Source organism: Lynx canadensis, chromosome B1 (genome assembly GCF_007474595.2).
Source record: "Lynx canadensis isolate LIC74 chromosome B1, mLynCan4.pri.v2, whole genome shotgun sequence".
Classification (NCBI taxonomy): domain Eukaryota; kingdom Metazoa; phylum Chordata; class Mammalia; order Carnivora; family Felidae; genus Lynx; species Lynx canadensis.
Window position 1 is genome coordinate 199438378 of NC_044306.2, and position 25848 is coordinate 199464225.

At 52.4% G+C, this 25848-nt stretch overlaps 1 protein-coding gene across 3 annotated transcripts in view; it reads left to right on the forward strand.

Annotated features, from left to right (window-relative positions):
• The window catches only part of SLC2A9 (solute carrier family 2 member 9), a 256488-nt gene extending 236191 nt beyond the window's left edge, over nucleotides 1–20297 (forward strand). For all 3 annotated transcript variants that reach the window (XM_030314204.1, XM_030314205.1, XM_030314203.1), the window contains one exon: nucleotides 19569–20297. In XM_030314204.1, coding sequence (XP_030170064.1) covers nucleotides 19569–19823 — 255 coding nt within the window. In that variant the 3' untranslated portion in view covers nucleotides 19824–20297. The remainder of the gene's footprint in view (nucleotides 1–19568) is intronic.
• Nucleotides 20298–25848: the final 5551 nt, after the last annotated feature.

Here is a 25848-nt window from a genome sequence, read left to right on the forward strand (position 1 = left end):
ATGTGCTATTTTACACGTGACAGCGACACCTCGTATTTTAGAGGCGACACCTCAAGGGAGGTGACACCTGGGCAGAGACCTGAGTGAAGTGAAGCAGCCCAGGAATGGAGAGATCTAGGCAGAGAAACAGCAAGTGCAAGGGTCCTGAGGCAGGGCCATGCTTGGCCTGTGTAAGGAACAGCAAAGAGGCCAGTGTAGCTGGAACAGAGTGAGTAACGATAATGGCAGAGGCAAGAAATGAGATCAGAGAGTTCTCTGGGGGCAGGAGCACAAAAGACGAGGACTTTACAGGTGTTCTGCCCAGAACCAGGGGCCCAGCTGCATGCCAAAGAGGGTCCAGCTCCTCTGCTCTAATGCCTCCAGGGCTCCCTGCTGCCCATGACAGAAGTGATACCATCAGTGAAGGTGAGAATCCATCAGATGTCCCTGAGGAAGAACCACCATCCATTCTCAGGGACCATTTCAACCCTCACCCCCTCCCCTGGGGTTAACACTTTGCTTATTAATTGACTAGCACCAAGCCCAGCACATCCCAGAGGCCCTGCTGTAAGCTCGACTGAGTCCCAGGCCAACAGGCCTGGCCACAGCACCGCATGATGGTTACACCTGCATCCGTGGTTACGGGTCCCCTGCACACGGCTTCTTCTGTGCCCACTCCTACAGCCCTGAGCTGGGGTTTCCTGTCATCCACTTCACTGCCGAGAGGCTGAGGCTCGGGGAACAGACAACAGTCAGCCCGAGGTCCTGCAGTCACCACCCAACCTGGTCCCTCTGTCCCGGGGCCTCTTACTTGTGGGCATTCTCTGCCTGCGATTCACTAGTCTGGGTGAGAGGCTGACCCGCCGTGTGACTTTTAAAGCATCGCCAACTGCATCTGAGGTACAGGCACCCTGCCTCTGAAGCGTGCATGACGTGGGAGACACCCTGGGCCCCACGCCCATTTCCTCCCGTCCTCGGAGCGGCCAGAACATAACAAGTTGTCTTTTCAATGACTTCGCACCTGAAATGGCTTTTTCCTGTTTGGGTCAAAGCCAGCAGAGCCAGGGATCAGTAAAATATTCATTATCATGGGGAAAATTAACTTCAAACCACTTCTCTGTCGACACGGACCCCCCCCCCACCACCCCTGCAATGTAAGTGGAGAACTCTAGAGGCTTCACCTGGCCCACCCCTAAGCTTTCTGTGCCTGGGAACTAGGCCACTGTCTTCCGAGCAGTTTGGGGTTGGGGGACGGTGAAAGCCCCCCAACCCCAAACACGACCCCTCATTTTCCCACCACGGTTCGTGAGCGAACAGCACAGAGGCGCTTCTGGAACACCGGTGTTTGCTGAGCACTTGCTGGGTGCCAGGCCCCAGTCAACCCCTGTCGGTGCCGGGAGGTCGTGCCTTCGTGTCTCCCTCACGCGGACCAGTGGACCAGAGCTCGGGGAGATGCGGCCACTCCCCAAGGTCCTCCCCTGGGAAATGACAGAGCAGGACTTGAGCCCAGTCCCTCGTCCTCGCCTGTGAGGCAAGGGGACGAAGGAGCCCTTGGTTATACGGCAGGGGATTCCTTCCTACAAGTGCGTTCGAGCTGGGCCCGAGGAGTTAATTTACGTTTAAATATGCACATGCGCACATGCACACACGTGCACACGCAGGCACGCACCTCAGAGGGGTCTCCAACTGATCGGATCCATCTGACCTTTATTTCATGTCACTCGTCTGGCGAATCATAACCCGTCCACAGCTTCTCCCAGCAGAGACATAGTGCTGCCTGTCCCTCGAGACGCTGCCAGGGACTCGGTGTGTACGGGCCAGGCTTGTGCCGGGTTCCTGAAGCACCTGCTGGTTCAGCCTACTCAGCTGGGTGACTTTTGTCAGGGAAGGGGTGCAGGAGAGGACAGCGACCACGACAGAGCAGGTCACGCGCGCAGTCACGCCATGGCACGCTAGGTCTCATTGCCCCCACATGTCGGCCAGGATGGTTTGGGTTTGCTGCAGGAAGAAACGGTGCCCAAGTCTCAGGGGCTTTAAAGCACCCAGGACCGTGTCTTGTTCATGCTAGGTGTTCGTTGGGGGAGCGGGGGGGGGGGGGGGACTGGAGATCCTGCCCCAGAACTTCCCGACTCAGGCTTCTGCCCTCTGCAGCAACAGCCCCTGCAGGTGACGGGTCTCACACCTGTCCGCTAAGGCCTCGCGCGGCAGTGACGCGGGCTGCCACCATGCAAATGCCCTTGAGTGAAAGCCTCAGTCACACGGTTCGCCCCAGGGGAAATGCAAAGTGCCTCGTGTCCAGAGGGGAAGAGCCAGAAATCTGTCCTTCCATAATGACGGCCATTGCCCACCCTTGGAGGAGGAAAGTCAGACTCAGCAGGCTCAGGACACTTGAAGGTCCCGTACCAATGGGAGGAAGAACATGGTCCCACCCATGGATGTCAGCCCCACGTGCCCTTCCTCTACCCACAGGGCTTTGGTGTGTGTCAAACTCCATTCACCGTAACCCAGTTTTTGATAGCCTTGACCACTAATTTAGGGGATCACGTTCATTCTAACTGGCTCGCTTCCAGCTGGGCGCCCGGGAGCCTGAGAGGTTTCTGGGGCCACAGCTCATCCTGGGTCACCCTGTGTGATGGACTAGAGCAGCTGAGGGCAAAATAAGCCAGGACTTTCAGTGGTTAGAGGATCCCCTCCCCGAGCGTGCTGTCACCGTGATTAAAAATGCATCCGTTCACACCACCGGTATGATCTCGTGCGCCACATTTTGCAGAGCAAGTCAGCCCGAGGGCCACTCAGAGCCCAGCCCAGAGCAGGGGAATAAGGCCAGGGCCCAGGTAAGGACTCAGGGCCAAGAAGGATGCCACCCGCCCACAGAGCTGAGGACCCCCCCCCCCCCCTGCAGAAATGACACAAGTCTGCATGTCTGTCTTAGAATATCCAGAGCAGCAGTCTCCTCTCAGACGTGTCAAGGGCACAGGAGTCACAGGAGAGTTGTGGACACCATTCCTTACGGGCTGAGGTTTCCGGGTTTGGGGCAAGGCAAAAAGGAGTTGGGGCGGGGGGCGCTTCACAGAAAGACGAGTGGCTGGGGAGGACCCAGCAGGCAGGTCTCTGACCCGTTCCCTGAGAGGTGTTGGGCTCAGATCTTGTCATCGCCTTTGGCATTTTGGGGCTAGAGCTGGAGAGATGTGTGGCTCCCACATCAGAGACCACCTGACCTTGACCTTGCCTGGAAATGTCCACAGCCACACAAGGGACATGGGTAGGCGGTCTGGGGGAGCCAAGGAGGAGAGCCATCTCTGCAGCAGCCCGCTGGGTCAGTGCGGCAGGGTCGTGAAAAGCTGACGGGCTATGTGAGCTACCAGGGACTGCGTGAAGGAGGAATTGAGGGGTGACGGGGAAGGAAGGGAGCCCTCAGTGAACACGCCAGGGCCATTACCACATCTCTGCCAGGCAGTCGCCAGACCTTCACTTGGAGCCGTCTGGAAACAGGGCTCTCAGGGTCCCTGAAGGAGAGTGACCCCATCATCCCCTTGTACTGGCCAAGATGGCGGGTCCATGAGTGTGTGGACGTCTGTGTCTTTCCAGAACAAGGCGACCAGTGGCTGCAGGCCAGACACTAAGCTGTGTTGTATCGAGACGCATGGCACAAGGCCTGGCCATGACCAAACGATGGCTGAGTGGGAGGTGACATGTGTCACCCGAGGGCACAAGACACACTGGGTGTGTATGATCACACTGTTACGAAAGAGTAGGGCCAACGTTCAAACCTAACCCTGTCTAGCCCCTCTGGGTCACCCCACCAAAAACCATTTAGATTTCAAAATGCACATGTTCATTCACTCATTCATGCACTCACTCACTCACTCACTCATTCCTCGAACCCTTGCCGAGTACCTACAACAATGCCAAGCACTGGTGGGGTGTGGGGACACACCGATAAGACCTGCACGGCACCTGGGGGCTCTAAGCTGGGGTGGCTGTCAGCTGTGGGAGAGGAGGCAGATGTGGACCCGGGGGTGGTCCCGCCAGGCAGAGCGGAGCCTGTGCCCACAGAGTGCACAAACTTGCAGCGGCTCTCACGAGGGGGGGCGGTCATTCCCACGGCAGGAGTCTGCCCGGGGAGGCGTCTCACAGGAGGGGCACGAGCTCAGCTTTGGAGCGTAAGTGGCAGTTAGATCCGTGGTGGCAGAGGAGAAGGGCCTTCCAGGCAGAGTCCACGGCAGGAGCCGAGGCTCAGAGCCGTGGAAACAAGTCCTGTGTTCTGAGGTACCAAGTGGTCCTAAGGAGCTGAAGCGGGGGGTATCGGGGGATGTAGAAGGGGTGTTATTGGAGAAGGGCTGGGCAGGAAGGTTTGACCCCGATCACGAGAGACCCTAGATACCAAGTTCAAACTTTGGGGTCCAGATATAAACGAGGACTTGACTCCAGGTTAAACGCTGAGCTGTATGTCTGGCATAAGAACTGTGGACATAGCCTTGCCACACTGCTGCCTCCAGCCTTGATGGATAGACTCCCCTCTTCCTTGGGCGGCAGGGTTGCCTTTGCTGGGGGTGGCCACCCATCAGTAACGAGCGTCCCCCTCACCCTGGCATCGGCCGTGGGAACTCCCGCTCACCTGCCACAGACCTGGCTCGCGTGGTGGGGGTGACAAAAGTGGAGGCGCCTCGTAGTCAAGCCACAAAGAACCCTAAAACCGTGACCCTGTGTCAAGCCCCCGTAACAGGGCATCCCCTAGATCCCCTCCCTCCTCAGGTCTCAGATCTGTGATAGTCCACAGGTTTGCTGTGTGACTAACACGAGATACCACACTGCCGTGGGCTGGGTTCCCTGGAAGCAACAGCGGGGGAGGGGATACTCATGGGATTGTCCCTTCACCCCTCCCACGTGTATAGCTTATGGAGTGCCGTCTCCCGTGGGGAGAGGCTGGCGCTGGGCCACCTCTGTGGTTTGTCCTCGGTCATTCAGCTGTTAACAGGCAGGTTCGGGACACAAGCCAAAGTCTCCTGGTTTCGGCAGGCAGTTTCCAGCCCGACCCTGGTGCGAATCAGAAGGGAGCTAGGGCTATAAACACAGGTGTGGTGGGTAACAGCCCCCAAAGATACCAGATCCTACTCCCTGGAACCTGTAATGTTATCCTGTATGGAAAAGCTGCCTCCCTAGAAGTGACTTGAGTTAAGGATGTTGAGACAGGGAGATGATCCTGGGGTGGGCCCAGCGGCATCTCAGGGGTGCCTTTGAGAAGGACATTCAACACAGAAGAAGCGTATGAAACGTGACCACAGAGGCAGATTGGAGTGATGAGACCACAAGCAAGGAGCGCCAGCGGCTCCCGGAGCTGAGGGAGATGGGGAGCAGATTCTCCCCGAGAGCCTCCAGAGGAAATGATTTCAGCCCAGTGATACTGATTTGGGGCTTCTGGCCTCCAGAACTATGAGAGAACACATTTCTGTTCTTTTAAGCCACCAAACTTTTGGTAATTTGTTGCATCTGGCACAGGAAACTAATCCAGTGGGAAACCCACCAAGACTGACAACATAGCCAACATCGATTGAGCGATGACCATGCACCTGGTTCTATTCCAGGCACTTGCACGTCGTAATCCACTCAATCCCACAAGTGCTCCGTGAGGCGAGTGCCATTATGGCCCCATTTCACAGATGAGAAACCAGTACACAGAAAGGTTAAGTCACTTAGCCAGGGTGGCCCAGCTCACCAACAGCGGAAGTGGGATTGACGCAGCTCCCGGGTTGTGCATCCTTAACCACTTCGCTGTAGAGCGTCCCCGAGAGAGTCACAAATCTTGCCCGGCCTCTCCCATCCAGAGGGCGAGAAGTGCTAAGCCAGCCTTGAACATGACGCTTCCAGGGGCTCTAAATACGGCCCTGTTCATATAAAATTCCTTAAGCGCATTATTTTGTGTAGAGTGACTTGGGGAGAAGCCAGTGATTGGGGTGAGCACACCCGTTCCCCTTGCTGACCAGAGAAATCCTGCACCCAGGTCTCCCCGCGTCCAGGTTCTGTGCAGCCTGCAGGGCAGACCTGTCTCATCACCGCGTGGTCCTGGGCTCCCCGCCAGCGAGAGTCCCAGCCAAGGGCTGTGCCTCTCCAGTGCTGACTGAGGCCGAGCCAGTTACGTTATACGTCCTTTGTTGCTGCCCGGGAGGACAGTGATCGTTTTAGGAGTTCTGTTTGTAGCACTCGATAAACACGGAGACTGCGGCTGAGGGTTCAGGATTTTTACAGTCAGAGGGCCTGGGCTGAAGTCCCCACTCTGCTCCCCATAAGCTGTGTGGCCTGCGGCGGATTCCTGGGTTTCTCCAGGCCTCTGTTCCTCATGTGCATATTGAGGGGAATCACAGGACCTGCTCACTGGGCCACTGTGAGATTACATCCTGGGATTCTTAGAAGGCATTAGGCTTGATCGGTCACAGCAGGAACAGGCCGTGGCAGAGATGACAGGGGCAGGCTGGCCAATGAGTTTGAGGAGGTGGGCCTCGAGGGGGCCCGAGGGGGCTGCAGGCAGCAAGATGGAACCCCAGAATTGAGGGATGAGGTGTGTATGTGTCTCTTAGGGCCGCTGTAACAAATACCACAAGTGGGGGTGAGGAGGCTTAAAACAAGCAAGTGTCTTCTCTGCAGTTCTGGAGACCAGAAGTCTAGATCAGTTTCCCTGGGCTAATGTGAAGCTGTGGGCAGGGCCACGCTCTATCCGGAGGCCCCTGAGATGCCGCCTTGCCTTTCTCAGCTGCATCCCTTGGCTCCCGGGCCCTTCATCCACCTGCAAAGCCAGCAGGGGAGCATCTTGCTACAGCGGTCCCTTGGCCTTCACCTTCCATGTCATACCTGCCTCTGCGTCCCTCTTAAAAGGACACTGCGATTGCAGGTGGGGTCCACCTAGATGATCCAGGATCATCTGCCCAGCTCAGAATCTTAATCATATCTGCAAATTCCCTTTGGCCATGTAAGACAACGTTCCCAGGTTATCGGGGCCTGGATGTCTTTGGGGGCCGTTGTGCGGCTGACCGCAGGAAGTGGGGGTGGGTTTGGGAAGCAGAACCTGGTCACTTATCGGGGGCTACCCAGAAGCCAGCCAGGCGTGGTGCTGAGTCCTTGCCTCCTGCCCCCCCCCCCCGACTGATCATCCTGAGACGCCCAGGAGGCAGCATGGGGTGCCAGTTCTGGGGTGGCAGGGCTCCTGGCAGATTACAAAAGAGCCTGGAAGTGCCCAGGAACAGGAGACAGACTGGACGCTCCTATATGGACTCGATCATATACTTGACCCTACTGGACTTGAACACTCTGTTAGGGAATTTGCACTTGATCATCTAGATGACAGGTGCGCAGCCCTGGAATCACACGAGGTTCACCTGGGGGGAGTCTAAGATAAATGATGATGCGTAGGATCATTGAGATGCTGAGTCGGTGGGGGAGGGGGCGGCATTATCAGTATTTGCCTACGTGATCCTAATGCGTAGCCCTGCGTGAGGACCCCTGATGTGGGTGCTGAGGAAACAGTGAAGGATACTAAGGTAGCAGTGGGATGAGCAGTTGGATTTGTGTTTCGAGAAGACCCTTCTGGCTGTGTGGGGGCTGGACTGGAGGGGGCATATTGTAGGCAGGGAGGCCTGGTGGCTGGGATTTCCTGTCGTCTGCAGGAGAAGCCGTGCTCACACTTGGGCCAGGACGATGGGCAGGGGAGGGATCAGTCAGGAAGAGAGTGGGTCCACTTCCCCGAGGGGGAAGGGGATCACGCACAAGGCAGCACCTGACTGGGCAGCCAGCTAAGCAGGTGACAGGGTAGCTCACACACCCTCGTTTTTTCATCCCCTGCAGTGACAGCCAGTGTCAGCCGACTAGCAGCACAGCCTTCCGAGTTGTGCTCATAGCCCAGATGCCTCTGAACTGGTCCCAGAAAGATCTCTACAATCTATTTTTATTTTCTTTTACTCCAATAAACCACATTTATTTAAAAACAAATTTTTTTAATATAATTTATCGTCACGTTAGCTAACACACAGTGTATACTGTGTGTTCTTGGCTCTGGGAGTAGATTCCCGTGACTCGTCCCTTACATATAACCCCCAGTGCTCATCCCAACTAGTGCCCTCCTCAATGCCCATCTCCCATTTTCCCCGCCGCCCCTCCCAGCTCCCCACCCCCATCAACCCTCAGTTTTTTCTCTGTATTTAAAAGTCTCTTATGGTTTGCCTTCCTCTTTGTTTGTAACTCTGTATCTTTTTTCTTGCCCTTCCCCCGTGGTCTTCTGTTAAGTTTCTCAACTTCCACATATGAGTGAGAACATATGATATCTATCTTTCTCTGACTGATTTCACTTGGCATAATACCCTCCAGTTCCACCCACATTGTTGCAAGATCTCTATACTTTAAACAAGACTGTTGGCCTCCTCAGGAGGGGACCATGAAGACTTTATTCAGAGGAGAAGGGCCATGTGACGGCCAGAACTTCTTTCCTCCTAAAGCCTGACCCTTACAGTTCAGTGCAGCTCTTTCCCATTCTTGGTCATCCCAATTAGTGGAAGTCCTGGTCAATCATCCGTCTGGCCCCGGGAAGGATGTCCGTGGCTGTGATGCAAACCTCACAGTCAGAAATTCAGCACAGCAGAATCTTAAAAATATATCAAGTCCTCCTTTCCTTCCTATTCATAGAGAGGGTATTTTGTAGATCAGTAATTTCTAAATATTTTTTTATTTTACCTGTTGAGCCCTTTGGTTAAGCAAGAACTTTCAAACTTAAAAAAAAAATTAAAAAAAGAAGAGAGAGAAGGCAGGGAATAAATAGAGAAGATGTGCAAAATGACTCCAGATGGATTCAAGAGCCAAATGTGGAAAGTAAAACGAAAAATGAAACAGAAGACAAAGTAGGAAGGTATCTGTGAGACCCAGACAGGGAAGGACAAGACCCCTAAAAGCACAAACAATGCAGAGAAAGGGGACGGATTTGGTGATAACAAAAGGAAGGACGTCAGCCCTGTGAGGAACAGCTCAGGCAGGGGATTGATGGCTGGAATACTAAGGAAGTCCTGCAGGTCAACAGTGAAGGCAGGAGTCCCACTGGGGAGGTAAGTAGAGAATGAGAAAGGACAATTCACAGAAGGAGAAACGTGGGTATTTGTCCAATTATCAAAATTACGAATCTGGAGAATTACCAAGTGTTGGCAAAGACATCACGGGAATGCGCACACGCTCGTGCACCAGTGGAACCAGTTGTTAACCCCAATTTCCACCCCTAATTATGTATCCCAGGGAAATTTTTGCAAAGGTCCGTAGGGTAGATGCCCAAGAACAGTAACTGTAGCGCTGTCCATGGTGATGAGGAGTTACAAGTAACCTGGGCACCGTCCTCCGGGAAAGCGTCAATACAGGGCTAGCAGAGGCACATGACATTTCCACTGCAGTGAGAAGCAGTGAGCTAGATCTTTATCCGCGTCGTGTACAGACCTAAACCCGGTGCTGAGAGAGCTCAAGTGCAGAGTGAAGGCTGTAGCCAGATTCCATTTATGTAAGTTACATAAATTTATGTAAACACACATATAACAACACTACGAATTGCACAAAGATAAAGAGAGATTAGAGATAGATGATAGAGGGGCACCTGGGTGGCTCAGTCGGTTAAGCATCCGATTTCAGCTCAGGTCATGATCTTGCGGTCCGTGACTTCGAGCCCCACGTTGGGCTCTGTGCTGGCAGCTCAGAATCTGGAGCCTGCTTCGGGTTCCATGTCTCCCTTTCTCTCTGCCTCCCCCCTGCTCACACTCTGTCTCTCTCACTCTCAAAAATGAATAACTTGAAAAAAAAATTTTTTAAAGAGGGATAGATTGATACCTCGATAGACAATAGACATACAGACTGATGGAAAGATAGAGGATGGGGGTAGAGAAGGACAGGTCAGCTCAAGAACATTTATCACTCACACAGGAGTTTGTCCAGAGGTGGGAGAAGGGCACAGCAGGGCAGAGGAATGAGAGCAGCACTGAGGCTAAGAAGGGAAGAAACAAATACAAACAAGAGACGAACATTGCACAGCCCAGCAGCAAGGGTAGGTCAGGAGAGTAGTGTGTGAACTCAGCCTGTTCCTGGGGGCGGAGTGGAGCTGGAAGGGGCGACAGAAGGAAAAGGAGGGGATCACTAGTAATTAAGCTGACACACAGTAATTATAACTCACCACCAGGCAAGGGAGGGCAGCAGAGAGGCTGAGGACGTATCAGCCCCTCGCCTTGCCCCTTGGGGCACTGTAGCAACACATCAAATTAATGAATTATTCCCATAGTATCAACATTTCACTGGGCATCTTGCTGCTTTTTCTGTGCCAAGCACCAGACCAGATGGTTTACGTACATTTTCTCAGGATTCCTAACACAGCCCTTGTAGGGTTCATTCACTCAGCCAGTGTTTGAGGGCCACTGAGTGAGTCCGTCTAAGAGGGCAGAACACAAGGGCTAGTTCTCTGTTGGGGACAGTCACTGACAGAGTTGTTCATCTTCCTTTTCCTCTTCCTCTCCTTCTTTTCCTTCTGTTTATTCCTCCTCCTCCCCCTTCCCCCTTCCTTCCCTTCTCCTCCTCCTCCTTTCTTGTTTCCTGTAAAGTTATGAGGGGATTCTAATTATAAATGATTCAGGCTCACTGTAGAAACTGTAAAGCGGTGAAACCAGGCATGTTAATGGGTTAATGGCACTGTTTCCTTCCTTTCTTCCAAATATATGTAATTTTTCATATTTATAAAAATTGGAACCAATTTTTTGTTCTTTTGCTTTTCTCAAATGCCATGATATTATGAGCATTTCCTTATGCCCGTGGGTATTTTTAATGCTCTTTATGCTCTGGAAGCAGAGCTCCTACCAGCCAGGGTGTCTCCAGGGTCTCTAGGTTTGGGGTACCATGCAGGAAACGTGCAAGGCGTGAGCATTGACTCAAGGTGAACGGCCTTTGTGGTCACCCTGATGGAGACCCTGGCCAGGTGACCACATTTAGATTCTGTGAAAGCTGGGCCCCCTGACCCGGGACAGGGAAGGCAAGGAGGACAGGAGCTTGCCAGGGCAGAGGCCGGGCCCTGGGGCTGCTGTTGGCCATGATGACTACACTAGACAAATGCAGGACTTACACGTTCAGGTTCGCACCCCCCACCACCCTAACCCTCCCGTGTGGGTCCTTCTCCGCTGCGGACTCCACAAACGACCAGTTCTGTCCCACCACCCTTCCGGAAACCGTCGCAGCCACAGGAGTATCTGTCTTAGTCTGCCTGGCTGCCGCAACCAGACAGGGTCGGGGGCTTAAACAACAGACAGTTCTGGAAGCTGGAAGTCCAAGATAAGATCTTGGCAATGTTGATGGCGTCTGAGGCCTCTCTCCTTGGTGTGTGGATGGCCATCTTGTCTTCGTGTCTTCACGTGGCCGTCCCTCTGTGTGTGTGTCTGTGTTCCAGTCTCCTCTTCTAAGGACACCCGGCACATTGGGTCAGGGCCCACCATCCAACTTCACTATAGCTTGATCCCCTCTTTAAAGACCCTACCTACACAAACCGCCACATTCTGAGGTGCGGGGGGTTAGGACTTCTGTGAATCCTGGCCGTAGACACAGTGCAGCTCATACCAGCCCCAAGTGCGGTTTTTCAAGACATCTTGAGTTTTTCATGTTTCCCAAAACATGTCAGTGGTAAATATATCCCAGCTGCCGAGCAGGGACCTGCAAGGAGCTACCCCAGAAAGCAAACATCAGAGTCCGCACGGCCTCAGACAGCGACGTGGCCCAGAACTTCACTGCCACACGTATTAAGCAGGGGGGCCCTGGGCTAGGTCCTTGACTGCTCCAAGCCTCAGTTTCCCCATCTCTAAAATGGGAAATCCCTCACTCTCATTCACCAACGGAGCACAGAGCGTGTAGAGGTTCAGAGCAGGCACTGGGGGCCGCCGGGGCTGGGATCACTGGCCCGCCCTGACCTCCCCGTCTACGAATGGACCCCATGGGTCACAGGAGGGCTGAGTGAGCTCACACAAGGGAAGTGCCCACAGTACCTGGCCAGAGTGATGTCGTCACCTCCTTTGGCTGGGATGAGGACTCGTGAGCTACGGTTGTGGGACAGCTGCTGCTGGGGCCCCGCCCACACCCACTCACCCTGACCTTCTCCTCCGCAAACAACTCTGAGAATCCTGTCGTCATCCCGCCCCTACCCCCCACGTGGGGCTCGCTCTTAGCCTGTGGAAGGAGCAGGCAGACGGTGGGGGCGGCCCACAGCCAGCGAGGGTGTGGGTGAATACTCAGCTTCCCCCTCCTTGTCTGTGTGGGGGCGACTCTGCTGTGTGCTCCGTGTCTCCCAGAGGCCCAAGAAGCACTGAGTTCCAGCTGGACACGTCCCCTCCTATCTCGGGTTCCAGAGCGGCCATCACCAAGTACCACAGACTTAGCAGTTTGTGACTATAGAAATTTATTCTCGCGCGGTTCCAGAAGCTAGAAGCACACAGTCAGGAGGCGAGGAGGGCTGCTTCCTCCTGAAAGCTGTGAGGGAAGGGCGTGTCCCGTGCCTTCTCCGAGCTGCTGGAGGTTTTCAGCGCTCCTCGGCTTGTAGCTGCATTAATTACCCCAGTCTCTGCCTCCCTGGGCACGGGGCCTTCCTCCTTCATGTGTGTCTCCAGGCCTCTTTCTGTAAGGACACCAGTGATCGGATTGGAGGCCCACCGTGGTGTCGTATGACCTCACCTTAACTTGATTACCTCTGCAAAGACAGTTTCCAAACAGCACCACATTCACAGGCCCCGGGGGTGAGGATTTCACCATACCTTTTGGGGGACACAATCCAACCCACAACAGGACTGCCCCCGTAAGTCTCACCTCCCGGAGAACCACTTGGTTCTGAGCAGCCCGAGATACTTGGTCACATACCCCCAGCTCAATCCCTCCCCTACCCATGCCCCCTGGGTCACTTGCACTGACACCCCAGAGTCAGGCTCTGTGTCTGGGGACTCCCGGCCTGAGGCAGACGTCAGGACCATCTCCAGTACAGACCAGCCTGGTGAGCGGTGGCTGCCGTAGCTATCTGTTGTTCCTATTGCCCTGATTTGCCTGGCACTACCTTAGACATAAATGAGACACTGGAAAGACCGTACGGACTTTGAGGTCAGACGGCCTGACCTTGAATCCCGACCGTGACTTGAATCCTGACCATGCCCGTCAGCAGTTAGGTGAAGCCCATGCCGGTCAAATCTGTCCAACTTTGATTGCCGTCATTTTTATGTCCATGCAACGAAAGAATTGCCCCAGTTTTGCAGCAGGGCTCCCGAAACAATCAGAGGTGAAGTCAGGTCTTGAGCACAGTGTCTGCCCGTGGACAGTCAGGACCAGTTGCCATCGTGCTCATTATTAGTACCATAAAGGTTGCTTCCTGCCGTGTGGTCCTAGGGTCACTTGGGAAGAGGAGAAAAGAAAGACAGAGCAATTCATGATGAGCGCTGGAAGCTTACACTGCCCCGAACTCGCTGAGCCGTCCAGGATGGCTTGTTGCCTTCTTCCCTCTTCCCCCTTCTCTGCCACCCACCCCGCCCCTTCCTGCAGAGTGTTCTAGATATGGGCTGATGGCATGGGCTGCCTTGACCCGTGGGGGCATTAGTATCACTCTCTGTTTCCATGTCCTTAGCCAAAGGCTGCCTTTTCCTTGGGCCTCTGCTACGGTCAGCATCGGTGTGTCCCTTGGGCCGTTGGTTATAAAAGCCTGCAGACCAAGCAGCCTCTGCCGTCGGCACCAGCATTTTCTGGTTTGGAGAAGACTGCCTGCAATTGTACACCTGCTTGACTCCACAGGAGTTATAAAATTTCATTTGAGTTCAGTAAAATCTGGAAGCGGGAAAATGGTTCTTTTCAACTTGAAAATTATCGGGTCATATCCCAAATGCCTATTCGGCGTGAGGAGGAAGCTGATGCGGACCCAGGATCGTGGGATCTGAAAGCAAATAAAACTGCCCCCTCGCGTCTCTGGAGGCTCCAGCTGATATCCTTGGGTCTAGAGGGAGGAGGAGACAACCTTTCACTTGCTCCTTCTCCACTGGCACCGACATTGGGGCACAATCCTGCCCTAACATTTCAGAGAAAATAGACATGATCCTTGTGGGACCAGGTGTAGGTTTGGGCTTCATGGAAGGGGGTAAAGTGGGGCCTAACTGGGCTGACCAGTGCAGGGACCTTTCAAGCTGAGGCTGAGGGAGTCAGTGGGGGCGAGGGTGGTGGGGAGCAGGAAGCGGCTGGCAGAGGCCCTGCGCAGGCCCAGAGCAGGCAGCTGAGGGATGTAGGGCATCACAGGTAGTTGTAAGGGAGGGGAGAGGGGTGGAGGCTGGATCTGCCCAGGTACTGAGGGCGTGATAGGGATTTGGGGTTTTTCCAAAGGACTCTAGGAAGCCAATGCATGGTTTTAAGACAGAACCATTTTGTGACTTTAAATTTTTTTTAATGTTTATTAATATTTGAGAGAGAGAGAGACAGAGTGTGAGCAGGGGAGGGGCAGAGAAAGAGGGAGACACAGAATCCAAAGCAGGCTCCAGGCTCTGGACTGTCAGCACAGAGCCCGACATGGGGCTCAAACCCACCAACTGTGAGATCGTGAACCTGAGCCGAAGTCAGATGCTCAACTGACTTAGCCACCCAGGCGCCCCTCATTTTGTGACTTTAAAAGAACTCCTTGGCTGCCTGGTGGCCCGGGACAGGGGCAGGAAAAATGGAGGGTACAGTGACAGACAACAGAACGGTGGTTGACTCTATGTGTTGGGGACGGCAGGGAGGTGGCTGGGAGACAGGAGGCACTGACTAGAAAATGGCACAAAGAACTTTCTGGAGTGGTGGAAATGTTCTGCGTCTTGACGTAGGTGTTAGTTACACAGGAGAGTACTTTTATCCAGCCTTGTTGAACTCTACACTTCAGATCTGCGCAAGTTACTTTATGTAAATTCTCTCTGGATAAAAAAAAAAGTGTGTATTTTTACAAAAAAGAAAAAGGATGTTTCAGGGTAAAGTCATCAGGACTTAGTAGCAGAGACAGGCAGAGAGCGGGGAAGCAGTCAGAGGTGAGTCTGGTGTCCATCTTGGCCCAGGGAATATAGCAGCGTGTGTCTGAGAACCAGTGGGGAAGAGCGGGCTTGCCAGGGAGGGAAGGGCAAGCCGGGGGCGTCCACAGGGTCCTTAAATGTGGCTTCCGGCTGGGCACGTGGAGCTGAAATGCCGTCAGGCAGCAACTCCAACAAGACCCGAAGGGTACATATGACAGCGGCTTGGGAGCTACCACGCACAGCAGAGGCGTAAGATATCACTAAGATCCCTGCTGCCTTCCGGCCACTTGTTAAGCTCTCCGCAGAGCTGGAGGTACAGGTGGAAGGCACTTGACTCCCCATCGGTTCTTAAGTGACAGCCCAGCACTGACTCGCCCAGGAGCTTGGTATGAATCACCTGTGAGCCAGCATCCCACGGGTCGCGGTGGACACTGGGCAGAAGGATTCTATTTTGGTCCCGTCGTGACAATCTAACCTGGACCACCTTTGTCCCTTCATGCTTGTCCGTGAAAGTGCTCAGATTTCATTCCTTTATCCACTCAGTCAACATACTCTTATTAAGCCTGGGGGCTCAGTCGGGTTAAGCATCTAACTCTGGATTTCAGCTCAGGTCCTGATCTCACGGTTCGTGAGATCGAGCCCCACCTGGGGTTCTGCGCTGACAGCAGGGAGCCTGCTTGAGATCCTCTGTCCTCTCTCTGCCCCTGCCCTGCTCATGCTCTCTGTCTCTCTCAAAATAAATAAATAAACGTTAAAAAAAGTACTGGGGTTAAAAAGAAAACCCTCCAAGTTCCATAGGGAAAACTCAGATCACCTGAAAAGAAATGACAATCAGGGGACATCCTCCTCCTCCTGAGCAAGATTCCACTACCGTTGGGCAAGGAACACTGTCTTCAAATGCTTGAGAGGAAACTACTTTGAAATCAGAAGTCTGTACCTTCCCGTATGAGAGAGGGGAAAAGGCGTTTTCAGACACGAGAGGCTCAGACAGCTTACCACGCGCATCGGCCAGCTGTGGCTTAGGAAGCTGGTCCTGGAGGGACGGGGTGTGCCTGGCCACCAGGAGCCAGTTTGCAAGGCGGTTAAGGCTGCAGACCCGCAGCCTCAGGCCAACCAAACGGGAGGCCTTGGGCAAGACGCTTCATTCCCTGAGTGCAAAGGTCTCGGCTCAAGGGGTCGCGCCAGAATCCTCAACGAACGAGGCTCAGTTCTGATGCCAGTATTAATATCAGCAGCGTCCCTCGGCTGCGGGCAGGGGCCAGCTCATGTCCCCAGCAGGAGCCAGTGGTCCTGCTGACACGGCTGTTGCAAAGACTGACTAGTCATTTAAAATATCCTTTCTTCTTGGAGCACCTGGGTGGCTCAGTCAGTTGAGCGTCCGACTCTTGATTTCAGCTCAGGTCATGATCCCAGGGCCACGGATCGAGCCCCGTCGCTCAGCACGGAACCTGCTTGAGCTTCTCTCTCTCTCTTTCCCTCTGCCCCTCCCCCACTTGTGCGTGTCCTCTCTCTCAAACACAAAAATTGTTTCAATAAATAAAATCCTTTCTTCTTGACTTACCATTCCCAGGAGCAATGAAAATATTTGAATTTGTACAAGCTTCAATTAAACGGGCTTCATTTCAAAGCAGAGACCTAGGTTTTCTAATTATTCCCAGTCGTAAAACGATAGGATGTCAGGGCCAGTGGTATTTTGGTCAGCTCGGGCCGCCATCGCAAAACACCACAGACCCGGGCACTTAGACGACAGAAACCCATTTTGTCACCGTTCTGGAGCCTGCAAGCACAAGGCCCAGGTGCCAGCTGATCCGGTCTTGTTACCGACCTCAGGCTCTTTGACTCTCGTGGGTAGAAAGGGGCAAGGAGGGTGTGAGTATTGCAAGTTCACACCCGGGCTGAGGGAGGCAGCCTTAGGAGGAGGGACACCAGGCTGCGTCCCAGACAACGGCCGGGGAAGGTGTTGAGGGGCCGAGGCGGGAAAGGGGTGCCTTCTGAGCACGCACAAGCACGTAGGAGCCAGGACGCACAGGTGCAGCTGACACAACACCTTATTTTCTTTTTTTTTTTTTTTTTCAACGTTTATTTATTTTTGGGACAGAGAGAGACAGAGCACGAACGGGGGAGGGGCAGAGAGAGAGGGAGACACAGAATCGGAAACAGGCTCCAGGCTCCGAGCCATCAGCCCAGAGCCCGACGCGGGGCTCGAACTCACGGACCGCGAGATCGTGACCTGGCTGAAGTCGGACGCTTAACCAACTGCGCCACCCAGGCGCCCCACAACACCTTATTTTCATGTTAAATCTCCACCCCAGGTGTGATTTTGAGCATCACGATGAGGGGAAAGGCGACGAAGGCCAGGGCCCGGGCCCACGTGGCTCCGACTGGTCTGGCTGGTCCGGTCTGGTCCTTGCAGGAGCAACCCCATTGTAAATTGGGCCCTGGAGCCTGTTTCCAGCTTCTGGCTTCCAGCCTCCTGATGGCACACAGCCCCGGCAAGGTGGGCTAGCAAAATGGGTTTTCTGAGGGGCCCGAGGTCCTCTTGCAGTGTGCCTGTTCTGTAGAAGTGCCTCAGAAAAGAGAACTACAAAGGGGCAGGCAGATATTTAAAGAGCTTTCATTTTGAAAGAGATGGGAATTGTAGGATTAGGGCCCAGGGCAATGTCATCCAAAGATCTGCTTTTCCAGGTGGGCACCTCGGGACCTCTGTCTGTCTCAGTTTCTGGTGAGGGCTCCCTTCCTGCCTCACGGACGGCTGCCTTCTCCCTATGGCCTCCCATGGTTTTTCCTCTGTGTGCTCATGGAGGGAAAGAGAGCTCTCTTTCTCCCCCTTCTTCTAAGGCCACTCATCCTGTGGGATTAGGACCCCACCCTTATGACCTCATGTCACCTTAATTACCTCCCAAAAGTCCCATCTCCAAATATAGTCACGTTGAGGGTTAGGGATTCAACATACGAATTTGGGGGCCACATAAGTCCACAGCAACAGGGAAACTTATGAGACAGATTGATTTCTCTGATTGAAATCTGAGTGACAGATCGATTGATTTGTTCACTCCATAAATTATCCGCTGAGCACCTACCATTGCCCACGCACTGGCCTGAGCACTGGGCCACAGCGATGAGCAAAACCAGACATTTTTGCTCACGGAGCTGCTGCCTCCTGGAGCGGACAGCCCAGCAGCAGACAGTCATTCATCAAGCAGCCACACTACTAACCATGCGGTTACCATCAACGTCCAGGGAAGGAGGACAGAACCAGGAGAGATGATAATACAGGGTCCTGGCCTGGGACAGGGCACGTGCTTGGAGAAGGAGAGAGACAGGAGCTGAGGAGGTGGACAGTGTAGGGAAGAGGGATTAGCAAGTGCAGGGACCCCGAGTCAGCGGAAGAAGGGTGGGAGACGGGAGTGTCAAAGCCCGCGCGGAAGAGGCACAGAGAGGAGGCCTCGTGACGCCAGGGCGAGCCAAGGAAGTGGGTCCCACGAGCGATGGGAGGCAGCTGCAAGGTTTTAAGCAGGGTGCTGGCATGACCAAGATACATTTTTGCAAGACTCCCTGGGCTGCATTGCAGGGAAGAGATGGGGAAGAGGCCACATGGATGGGGGACGTGGGTGAAGAAGGCGAGAGGCAATTGTCCCTTGGGTGTGGCCGGGTTTGACGAAGTCCTGCCCACCACAGGGTTTATTGTTCTGTAAGGAAATTCTACTGGAGCACAGCCACGCACGTCCATTTATGTATCTTCATCTGTGGCTGCCTTCCCACAAGAGCAGAGTCTGGTGGTCCCATATGGCCCCAGGTGCCCCCCAGGCTGGACTTCAGGAGTGGGGACGCCAGGGGAGGCGACACCAGGGACCTGTTTGAGGAAGAAATCCAGCTGGGACTCAGTGCATGGGTCCCGCATGACAGCTGAGGGGACAGAGCTGTCACGGGTGACTTTCAGGCTTCACGTGGTAGGCTCCAGCCTCAGGCACCCTCATTTAAGGTGTGCAAATATGAACTTAAAATAACTTTCAGCAACTATGACATGTTGCTTTCATGATGACTAGTTTCTATATGCCTAGTTTTCAAAAAAGAAAACAGAAGACTGGCATTTCTTCATGGGTCCCGGGGTTTGAAGCTGATGTGTTCATGGCTCATATGAGAATGTCTCCTGCAAATGCTTCTTAAGGCACCATTCGCCTATAGAGCCTATGTCACAGGCCTGGTATGCCATCCAGGAATATTGATATAGGGATGGGGAGCCATAAAAATCCGTTGAGAGGGGCACCTGGCTGGCTCAGTCGGTTGAGCGTCCCACTTCAACTCAGGTCATGATCTCATGGTTCGTGAGTTCGAGCCCTGTGTCGGGCTCTGTGCTGACAGCTCAGCGCCTGGCGCCTGCTTTGGGTTCTGAGTCTCCCTCTCTCTCTGCCCCTCCACAGCTTGTGCTCTCTCTCTCAGAAATAAACACTTAAAAAAAAATTTTAAAAATCTGTTGAGAGATGGTTTCACAGCCAGATTTGTGATTGTCTCCTTGATGTTCCTTGTCTCTCCTTCCCACAGAAAAGTCTGGACACCTACTGTTTCCTGGTTTTTGCTGCGATCTGCCTCACAGGTGCTATCTATTTCTATTTTGTCCTGCCTGAGACAAAAAACAGAACCCATGTAGAAATCAGCCAGGCATTTGCCAAAAGGAACAAGGCCTACCCTCCGGAGGAGAACACGGACTCATCTGTGAGCGACAATAAGGTGGCCAGAAGGCCCGAGCAAGACTCCGCCTCCACGCTGGACAATTATGTCAAAAATGGGATTGTCTAGACGGATAGTCTCACCATTTCAGGAAACCAGAGGTTTCCCTACACGGTTAATATTATTAAGTATTTAAAAATAAACCTTTGCTAATCTAATGTCACAACCATTTGGGTTTCATTCATAGCTTATCTCCAAACTCTCTGGAAGGTGGACCCCTCATTTTTCTTATGGATCAATGGCCTGTCCTCTTCATGACTTAGCCCATGGTTTCGACATGAAATTGGGGAAATAGCATCTGAAGGCTTTCTCACCGGAAAACCATATAGTCTGACCAGAGATGGCAGTGGGCCGAAAAGCACAGACCAAGGTCCTGGTGCCAGATGTGCCATAAGCAGCCTTGAGCTGCCCTCAACCCGGATCCCGAAACCCCAAGGGACCCTTGGCTTTGGTCCTAGATGACGGTTTTCAGACTTCAGTGGAAAGACTCTCTTACGGGGGCGCCTGGGTGGCGCAGTCGGTTAAGCGTCCGACTTCAGCCAGGTCACGATCTCGCGGTCCGTGAGTTCAAGCCCCGCGTCAGGCTCTGGGCTGACGGCTCAGAGCCTGGAGCCTGTTTCCGATTCTGTGTCTCTCTCTCTGCCCCTCCCCCGTTCATGCTCTGTCTCTCTCTGTCCCAAAAATAAATAAACGTTGAAAAAAAAATTAAAAAAAAAAAAAAAGAAAGACTCTCTTACGTCCTAACAAGCGCCTGTTACCAGTCTTTGGCTTGGCCTTGTGGGTCTCTGGCTCCAGAAGCTGATACGAACCCACCATCATCCAGGCTGTGTCCCACAGGGCTCAAGGCTTCCATCCATGAGACTGTCTTCACCTCAGAGCATCAGACGTGTCTCAGAAGACATAAAGAGGTTCAAAACGTGGGAGAAGTAACTTTCCACTAGCTGGGGCAGTGACTGCGGATTGAGTTCTGCTCAACTGAAAAAAACAATATTAAGAATGATTCTGAGGTGAAACCAAGGCTTGGTGGAAAGACAGGGCAGAAGACCAGTGTAAGTGTGAGGGCAAATTCTCCTTTCCTCTGCCCCTTTGTGTTCTATTCCGGCCCTCGACAGACTGGCTGAGGCCCACCCACATCGGGGACAGCAGTCTGCTTTACACAGTCCACCAATTCAAATGCTAATCTTGTCTGGAGGTACCCTCGCGGGCATGTCCAAAATGATGTTTAACCAAATATCTGAAGCCCCCCAAGACCCAGGCAAGTTGACACATTAAATTAATCACAGACGGTGAGTTCAACATTACGCAAAGTGCTCAAGAGAAGGTTGGGTGATTGCTTGTCTTGACTGCTGTTGCGGAAATCTAAGTGTCACTTGTGGGAGGAGTGCTTTGGAGCAGATATGCGTGAGGACTCTTCCAGCCCTATGTGCTAGGGCTGTTTGGGTTGGATCAGTTTGCAGCCTGCTGTGAAAATGCCGGCCCTGTGGATTGGGCGATTCCCTGTACTTGCGTGCAGACTGAAACAAGTTCAGAATGCCCATATATAAATGAAAGTGCACGTCAATTAGCACGTGTGTGCTTGAATTTAGTATGTCACAGTAGGAGTGGGCCAGAGAGGAAGGGCTCTGGACATGGCAATGCCCCTGAGACCCTTTCAGCCACAATCCCTCAGGCTTTCCTGACCATTCCTGGCAAGGCCAGCCTTCGCCAAAACCTGAGTTCTGAATTTCCTTTCCTACCGAATACTCTTCTATCACTGGGCTTCTCCTTTGGTTGGCTTCCAACGCAATGCACCATACTACCCAGCTTTGGTTTGGCTGAAAGATTTGGACGGTGGGTGTCGATATGGAGAGAAAGTGATATGTGGGTGCAAAAAGGTGCCTGAGAACATAAGAACATAAAAGCCAAATAAAGTGCAAAAAGATATCTTAGCTGTGGAGTGTCGTCTTTCATTTGTAGACCTGAGTATTTAGCTTCTGGAGAGGAGGTACCTAGCCTGGTCTGGGCACTAGGAAGGCATCGAGGACACATCAGTGAGCAGGAGAATATACTGCCCTTACCCGCATTTGCTCATGCCTACCACAGAAGATTGAAAATCAAAGAAGCATTAATGGCCAAGTGTCACCTCAGGACCCGGAGGAGGGGAGACACAGGGATACAGGAACAGGACACAGGACCACCTAATCAGGGGTCAGTGGGAAGTGACAATCAGGAAAGCCCTTCCCAAATAAATGACAGCAATGAGATGGGAAAACCGCACAACCATCAGGCAACAGGCCAGGAACTCTCCTACATGTTCCCACATTGGAAAAGTCAGCAGAACAACACCAAGTAAAAGCTTGAAAAAAAAACCACTAAGACACCCATAATCTCACATGCTTTAGGTTCCCTACCATGGTCACGTTAATTTTCATACATCTCTGTCCATCTCTGGCCTATTACCTACACCGTTATAGTCACAGAATACATAAAACACAATGTACAAACTGTCTTATCTCTTATCTCCTATTTTTTCCACTTGATATTAAATCAAACACAGCATGTCCATTCCCAAGCCTTTTGATCATACTCTAACATCCACTGCAGTGACCTCCTCATGTACGGAGTTGTTCTTCCACTGCCAAAAATAATGGGAAGTGGTGAGTCAGACAGACAGACATTCCCATGAGCCTTGCTGCACAGGCTCTTTGCTTTCTGAGAGGTTCTAACCACTTATGGCACCCTCCCCCCACCCATATCCAATCATGGATATGGATTCCCTAAAGGAATCACTGCTCAAAATTAACAGACCCCTCGCCCCAGCTTCTGCCCAAGGATTAGGGATTAGGTCCCAGTCTTACTGTTTTACTTTATCCTCCCATTTCCAAGCCACGAGGGCTGACCTCTCCTCTTCTCAGATTCACTGAAAGAAAAGTCACTCTTCCAGCCTCTGGGTCTGGCTACGATGAAATAAGCACACTCTGTTTCTCTCACCGATTATAACCAAGACCTCTGGGCAGAACACCTAGCACAAATACCGGAAAGATAAATGATAGCAGGCAAATTGAGGAAAGCCATCAGAACACACAGGACAACCTCTATGGAGGTGAGTTTTCTGCATTTTTTTTCCCTCCTGTATCTCCTGACTTGCACTCCAGGAGAGACCAGTGCCCAGAGCCACACAGCAGGGCCAATGGAAAAAGCCTCAAGAGGAAAAAACCCTCCCTGTCTGGCCAGAGGAACAGTAGGGGTGACCCTCTGGGGAAAGAATGTAGGGGGTGCACTGAGGCAAGTTCCAGTTGAGAAGGAAAGCCAGCAAAAGCAGATAAAAAAGGGCCCGCCAGATGTCCGAGGCCAGATACTCCCCTTGCCTGCTTTTGGCCTCTATAATCTTGCTTGCGTCTTGCACCAGCCAACTGCCCACGAAGCACAACCGATGGTGCCCCCTGTGCAGCCAGTAGAATGTTGCCAAGTACCTGGAAGCTAGCCAGGCTTAAAAGAAGGCCAGCACCAGGACTCAGGGCTTGGCCTTTGGAGGTGACTCTGCTGGGCTGGTGCCGATGTGACATAAACAGTCTTTTCTGATTCCCCGAGTGTGTGTCTCTTGTCTCTTCCTGGGTGCCGAGTATTTGCTGTAACACAGTCATGAAGCTGAACACCCAGGGCAGTGGCAGCAGTGATGGCCACAAAGAATGGGAGCCACATCTAAAATCTAAGAGAAATCCTTCTCTCCGATGACAGGAACTGGCAAGATGGGCCACTGTGGATTGGGGAAGGTAAGGGAATGTTGTAATTTTTTTTCTCGTTTTTTCTATCAGTGTTTTGCCCCAGATGAAAACCCAGTTGTGAATGTGTGACACAATGGGGAGGCTAAAACCTTGGATTTGTAGCCAAATCACCAGGAGAAGTGACAACAGGAAATCACAGTGAGGACACAGCTAAACACAGGGACACCCAAAATCTGTATTGAAGTCCTGGGCTCACCCCCTGAGCTCTGCATGCATGAAACTTTCTGGAAGCAATGTAGCAGAAATTTAGGGACTGAAGTGTAAGACTTCGGTGGCTCCTGGGTAACGGACTCAAGGTGGGCCCAAATTACACTGAAAAGCCTTTGAAAACCAACCAGAAACCAGAAACATGGTCCACAGAATGTGGGTCAGAAGTTGCCATCTGCACATAATCAGACTAATTGCTTTAAAAAAAAAATGTTCAAAAGTTTTAATAGGACATAGACCCTCATATGATAGTATTCAAAATGTCCAAAACACAGTTCAAAGTTCTGTGAAAACCAGGAATGCCTCAATAACTCTCAAGGGAAAGAGCAATCAACATAGGCCAACCTCAGAGGACCTAGATGTTAATAACTACGGTAAAGTATTATAGTCATGCTCCATGGAGTACGGGGATACACTCTGGAAATGAATGGAAAGATAGACATTCTCAGCAAAGCAATCAAAACCATTTCTAAAACTCACACCTTTAGAACTGAACGATGCAGTAACTGAAAATTAAACCTCACCTGACATCATCAGTGACAGAATGGAGACGGCAGAGGAAAGGATCGGTGAACATACTGACAAATCACAGGAAGTACCCGATCTGAACAATTGAGAGACAGAGTGAAAGAATGAACATTGGCAAGAACATGGAGCAAAGGGCGCTCCATACATCACTAGTGGGAATGAAATGCGGGACAGCCACCCTGGAGGGGAGATTAAATATCCTCCCTGATACTGACTGAAGCTGTATTCAAGAAAATACCTTAGGCATGTTTCCTGATACTGAACCTCTGAGTTGAACATACATACACACCAAGGCCTACAGGCTTTTCACTGCCCGCCCCCCCACCACACACACACACTCATACCTCCTCCACCACATACGCATGGGGCCAAGGCATTCACACACACAGGAACAGGGAGTGTGTAGGTCGTGTGGCAGATCAATTCCTCAGGCGGAGAGAAAACAGTGATGCTGATAAGGATTCCCTCCTTGACGAAACTTCAGTCAGGCTCCTCTGAGCCTCTTCATTTTTTTTTTAAGTTTATTTATTTATTTTGGGGGGGGGGTGCACAGAGAGAGAGAGAGAGAGAGAAAGAGAGAGAGAATCCCAAGCAGGCTCAGTGCTATCAGCCCAGAGCCCTATATGGGGCTCAGTCCCATAAACCATGAGATCATGACCTGAGCCAAAATCAAGTCAGACTCTCAACTGACTGAGCCTCCCAGGCACCCCTGAGCCTCTCCTTGACTAAGTCTTGTCCTTGGCCTGCTGACCCCAGTTTTAGCAAGAGTCCTGCTAAGCCAGTTTAGGGAGAATACCCCAACCTCTGACATGCAATCAGGCTCCTCTTTCCCCGACCCTTGACGCCTAACCAGAGGCCCTTAGCAGATTCCATCCATAGACCCCTCACCTTGCCTGTTGGCTACAAGTCCCCAGCTGCGCCCTCTTGCACGGGAGCTGATCTTTCTCCCCTGTTTAGTATCATCAACCCCTATTGCAATCGTCTTGAGTAACATTTTCCTCGCCTACTTAACTCCATCTGGTGCCATCGTTCTTTGACAAAACGCTCACAGCTTTAAACCCATACACTTAACCCAGTCAGAAAACTCTAGCCAGGGAATAGCAGATTCTCCACCTCCTCAATCAAAGAAAACCAGTCGTCCTCCCTTCGGGGAAGAGTGAGTATAAAACGATGAAGGCAGAGAAGAAGTTTCTATTTAAGGGACTCGAGGAGAAAGATAATGGCTGGCCCCGTACGCAGTGTCAGATGGAGACGAAGTCTTGCAAAGGACTCCTCCTCGGTAGGGCTAGAGACGTCCATGATCCAGCTTCCATAGCCAGAGTGAGTGCAGACAGGAAAGGGAACTCCAGGTGTGGGCCTCTGAGAAGAAGGTGGCAAGTGAACCTCTAATTCTCATCCCCAACTGGTCCTACAGTTCAGGAAACTTTGTAAGTAACGCAGCATTGAAAGACTGCCATTCACACTGAGTTTCTGCCCAAGGAGTCATTGGTCAGTCCAACAATGCGATGCAATTGCCCAGCCAATCACCAGCAAGCAAGGACAGAAAGGCAAAGTCTGTGATTGGCCAGGCTTGGCTTCCTGCAGCAGCGATTGGC